Here is a 5,424-nt window from a genome sequence, read left to right on the forward strand (position 1 = left end):
TGATTACACATGTCTTTTTGCGCACTCGTTTGACTCATGTTTTGAAAATGCCTCTGTGTGCTAGCTATATGAAGGACATCATCACCAACAAAAGAAAGATACATGAAACTGAAAATGCTACCATGCTTGCCAATTTATCTTTTTATGGGAGTGCCTGAGAAATTGGGAGATCCGGGTATACCCACAATACGTTGCTCTATTCAACGAAATTATGATAAAACTGCTTTATGTGATTTCGGAGCTCGTGTTAGTGTTATGCCTTTCTCTCTATATAAAAGACTTGATTTGAATAAACTTACACCTAGTGAGATATCTTTACAAATGGATGATAAATCCACTGTTATACCTATTGGGATTTGTGCGGACATTCCTCTTGTGGTTGCAAATGTTACTATCTTAACGGACTTTGTTACTCTTGAGATACCGGAGGACGAAAACATGTCGATTATACTTGGTAGACCCTTTTTTTAAATACTGCAGGGGATGTCATTGATTGCAATAAAAGCAAGGTTACTTTTCATGTCAATTGCAAACAACATAAGGCGCATTTTCGGAAGAAACAAGCTTCGATGAATGTTATTTATGTCATTGAACCAATTGCCACAATCACTTTTGGAGGGTTCAAATTTCCTCTTCCTATTGTCAAAAAGAAATATTATATTCTTATTGTTGGGAATATGCAAATCCCCATTGAGGTAACTTAGTGTTATATGAAAATTCTTCGCTTTCATGTCAATCAAAAATGGTTATTAATAAGACTTGATCAACCTTATTAATGAATCCTTTTTGAAAGACATGTGGTTGATGAACTTAGTAAGCATAAATTTTCGTACCATTAGTTTACTCTTTGTTTATTCTTAGTTAAGTAAAATAGAATGGCACATTTATCTTGAAGTTTCTCCTGCAATAAAAATGACCCAAAAGCCACAAAATTTTAACATGATTTTTATGAAATATTGAAAAAATGATGTTGAAAACACATCACGGGGGTGCACCTGTGGGCCACAAACCAACAGGACGCGTCCACCCACCTTGAGCGCACACTGATAGCTTGTCGGCCGGCATGACCCCTCTATATTATCTATTCAGCACATGTCTTCTCCCACCTCCAACAAAAATTCATAGTCACTCTCTCTTCCGTGTTCTTACTCTCAAACCTGAGATTTTTGATCTCTTTGCTCGAAACTCCGTTTTCGAAACTGTATCGAAGGATTGTTTCTTGGTATGTAACTTTCCCATTCCTCCAATTAGTTTTTCTTTAGTGATTTATATTTTGCATATTATGTTGCACTTGGTGCTACTCAAAATAAACATGCATGTTGAATTCCTTGAATTTTAAGTAGTATAAATGCTTGATATGGCTTCTAGTCATCTATATGAGTAGTTGCTACCAATCTTATAAAGTTTTATTAACATGGTTTTATGGTTTAAATCTTTTAGAAAATTGCTTATAAAAAATGAACTTCCTTAGGAGGGTTTCAAAGAAGTAGTTGGGAGGACTCGGGACAAGACATCAACATTTTTCACACATTCATCAAAATAAACCAAATTACTGCACGCACCACCCAGACTAAGAACTTCCTAGATTAGTCACTAGATTCAGTTATGTTCCGATCCGAATTCCGATATCATCTGGCTGCCACTTCATTGACAATCCTAATGTTCTCCTCCGAGCTGGGCTGCCATAGCTTCTCGAACGCGTCGCCCACCGGTAACGGCTGCACCAGCATCGATAGGCTGAACACGACGTCGGCCATCTTCGGCCGCCGCGCCGCGTCCTCCTCCGTGCAAGCCCTCGCCATGCCGGCCAAGCTGAGCGCCGCATCCAGGTAGTACTCGTCCCCAAGGGCGGGGTCCATCCACTTCCTCAGCTTGGCGTCCCTCTTGTCGCCGGCCTCCAGCACCGCCCGTATGTCCCTCCACAGCATGCCGATCTCCGCGCCGACGCGCGCCTCCATGGCCGTCCTTCCCGAGAGAAGCTCTAGGACAAGTAGACCGAAGGCGAACACGTCGCTGCTCGTCGCCGCGGCGTCGGCCATCGCCGGCGTGGCCACGGAGAAGTTGGATATCCTGGCCCTGAAGTCCGCGGTGAGGAGGATGTTCCTTGCGCGGACGTCGCCGTGCACCATGCTCGGCTGAGTGTGCTCGTGCATGTAGAGCAGGCCGTTGGCGACGTCCAACGCGATGCCCAGCCTCTGGTTCCACGAGAGCGTGTCCACTGATGAGCTCGACGACGGCAGCGAGGACGGAGGCTTCTGGTACAGCCACTTGTCAAGCGAGCCCTTCTCGGCGAACTCGTACACGAGGAAGGTGTAGTCCCCATCCGCGCCGATGGATATGCCGGCCAGCCTGATGAGGTTGGCGTGGTTGACCATCTGCATCATCCTCAGCTCCGCCGACACGTCGCCTTTCGCTGGCTTCACCGCGAACACCTCGCCTTCTAGCTTGGCCCGGTAGTAGGAGCTGCCGATCCTGCACCGTTCGTCCAAGTTCATCGTCGCTTCCATGATCTCCGCCGTACCGAAGATGACGGGCTTGTCGATGAACTGCGACACGCTGGTGAGCAGCTTGTCCCCTCCGTTGATCATGCGAGCGATGGAGCTGCTGCTCTGAATCCCGTAGGCGTTCTGGTTAAAGCAAAACCTCGGGCTCGCGAACCTGGATGCCGAGTGCACCGTGGCCTTCTTCCTGCGGTACCTCCGGTACCCGAAGATGGCCACGCACAAGGCGGCGACCGCGACGAGAGACCCCGCGATGCTGGCCGCTACGGTGGCACCCGAGAAGCGCTTGGTAGCTCCGGGATCGCCGGTGGTCGCGCTCGGGCCATAGCGCAGCGGAGGAAGCACCGGCGGCCGCGCCACAGGGATCAGCATCGGCAGCATAGTCGTTGAGGTGAAGTCGGCGCTGACGTTGTTGGCCGCAGCGATGGCGCTGGCGTCGGATCCCATCAGCTTGCTCACCCGGGACATGGTGTCGACAGGTCGCCACATGTAGGTGATCTGCTGCAGCACCCCGGCGCTCCGCTCCGCCGGCGTGGGGCACCGGCAGAAGAGCGGCACGGTGACCAGCTGGGAGACATTGAGCTTGTTGAAAACAGCCTGCGGGTTGAGCTCCTGGATGACGTCGGGGGTGGTGAGGTTCTCGTAGCCGGTGAGCGCGAGCGCGTAGAAGGTGTCGCCGGAGTGGATGGGGTAGGTGACGTTGACGAAGGAGCGGTTGCCGGTGCAGCCGCACCTGACGGGCACGAGCAGCGGCTGGTCGGGCAGCAGCGCTGCGTCCTCGTCGATCAAGCTCAGGTTGTTGGCGGCGGCGATCATGGCCCGGCTCACGCCGAAGAGGTCCGAGATGGCGCCGAGGTCGAGGGACCCCGGGGACTGCGTGCGGTACAGGACGAACGTGTCGCACGGGGCCGGCACGACGCAGGCGAAGCGCCCGGTGCCGTTGCCGGCGCCGCCCTGCGCGTCGCAGCGGCGGGAGGCGACGGCGAGGACGGCCACAAGGCAGCAGCAGAGGAAGCGGCGGGGTTCCATTTGGCCAGGGTTCGTGTCGTGCGTCGCGGAATGGGAATGCGGTGGTGGAATGGGTTTAGTACATGGCTCGCGTGCAGGGCGGCGGTTGCTCGAGTCAAGCCGAGGTGGCGTTCTTGTCGCGGCACTGGGGTTTTTGATTCGGCTCTCCAATTCCCGCTGAGCGATTCAGATGCCGTCCTCTCCCCTGCCTGCATTAGACTTGATTAGTTTTGCAAGCAGGCATCGTTTGATCGTGGTTATTAAAACACCGGCCTGTTTGATTAACCTTGATTAACGATGACGAACGATGAGGCAGCGGCTATGCTCTGCAGGCAGGATGGCTTCTTCAGGTACGTACTCTATGAGGCAGGCTGCTAGTGATATATTCTGCAGGCAGACATGTTTGATTGATTTATACTTTGTGCACTTTGTTAACTGGAGGCGGTAGCTTTCGTGGGTGATTGATTGCACTTGCAGTGGGAACGGCAGAACAGGTCCGCCGCCTCCTTGATTGGAGAAAGTATGTTTCAGATGATAATACTACCACGGTATCGTTTTCAGAGGGGGAAACTAAGGATTTATATGCCTATGGTAAGCAGTAAGGAAAACAATAAGCTACACGGTAACGAACAAGTCATTGGTACACTGCCCATTTGATCGCATACAGATACAGCGTGTAGATATCTGGGTGCCGAGTTGATCAACTTGTCCGGTAACATTGCTGCTGCGTTGATAAACTAGTCCTGGTATGATCCCATTCCCATGGGCTCTGTCCAAAGCATAAAACGAGGATCCCGGCAAGTGATTCAGGTTACTCTTTGTTTTCACTGGAGTCTAGAAAGTACAAGAGGTTTTTTAACACGGTCCTCTTACCTTCTCTTTTTAGACCAGAGGTGAGAGCGTCTGCAATCAGACTTAGCAAATATGACCCCCTATCCGTTCGTCGGCACGTCGCGACAGTGATCCGACGTGTTCATTTTGAGTCCCTACTTTTCCACGCAACCACACTTTTTTTTGATATATCCGGTCACTTGCGCGTTATTGATAATGAAGAAAAGATAGAAAGAAAAAAAAATAAAGAGAAAATGTGGTCTGGATGGGATCACGTCCTACGTGGCGGACCGATCGGGCGTGTCAGGGCGCGTCCACGAGCCCTTATATCGTCCTCATACTTGAGATGGATATGAGGGATGTCGATCAGTCCGGACGTTTGAGATGGATATGAGAGGTCCGATTAGATCGTGTTTTTATGATCGGTCATTGATCTGACGGCCTGTTCGGTCGTTCGAGACGAATATGAGGGATCCGATTATAGATGCTCTAAGGAAAGAAATCAGCCCAAAGAAAAGAAACGGCTCTATCTTCTTTCTCTCTTCTCCAACTAGACGATCCTCCATGCATTCTTGCGGTAATTTATAGAAATATACTTTGACTTTGGTAGCACTATGGATTAGGAATTTGAAATTCATAATATAAAAACAAAAAAATTAAGATACATATTGTTTATTGTATTTAATTATTGAGTCGTATCTTTTTTAGTGCATATTTGCGTGTTGAGGTAGACCTTTTTGATACATGTTTTGCATGCCGCGGTGACATATATGTATGTTGAGAGAAATTATAATTATTTAGTTGAGTTTTTTCTTCATGCATATTTGCATGTTGAGGTGAGCCTTGCCCATTTATGTTCATGTCATGAGGTGGTATGTGTGTATGTTGAGGGAAATACATTATTGAATTCTATCAATATAAAGATTTCACTAGGAGACTACATACGGAGCAAAATGAATGAATCTACATTCTAAAATATGTCTATATACATTCATATGTAATTTCTTAGTGAAATCTTTAGAAAAACTTATATTTAGAAACGAAGGGAGTAAAAGATTTGCATGTTGAGGTGGGCGTTACCCAT

General features: G+C 48.6%; 1 protein-coding gene across 1 annotated transcript; it reads right to left on the bottom strand.

The window, feature by feature from the left end:
• Positions 1-1,505: 1,505 nt before the first annotated feature.
• On the bottom strand, positions 1,506-3,530 carry LOC123446761 (serine/threonine receptor-like kinase NFP). Its single transcript, XM_045123305.1, has one exon. The coding sequence runs from the start codon at positions 3,528-3,530 to the stop codon at positions 1,629-1,631; it is 1,902 nt and encodes a 633-aa protein (XP_044979240.1). The 3' UTR covers positions 1,506-1,628.
• Positions 3,531-5,424: the final 1,894 nt, after the last annotated feature.

This window comes from Hordeum vulgare, chromosome 4H, assembly GCF_904849725.1.
Source record: "Hordeum vulgare subsp. vulgare chromosome 4H, MorexV3_pseudomolecules_assembly, whole genome shotgun sequence".
Lineage (NCBI taxonomy): Eukaryota > Viridiplantae > Streptophyta > Magnoliopsida > Poales > Poaceae > Hordeum > Hordeum vulgare.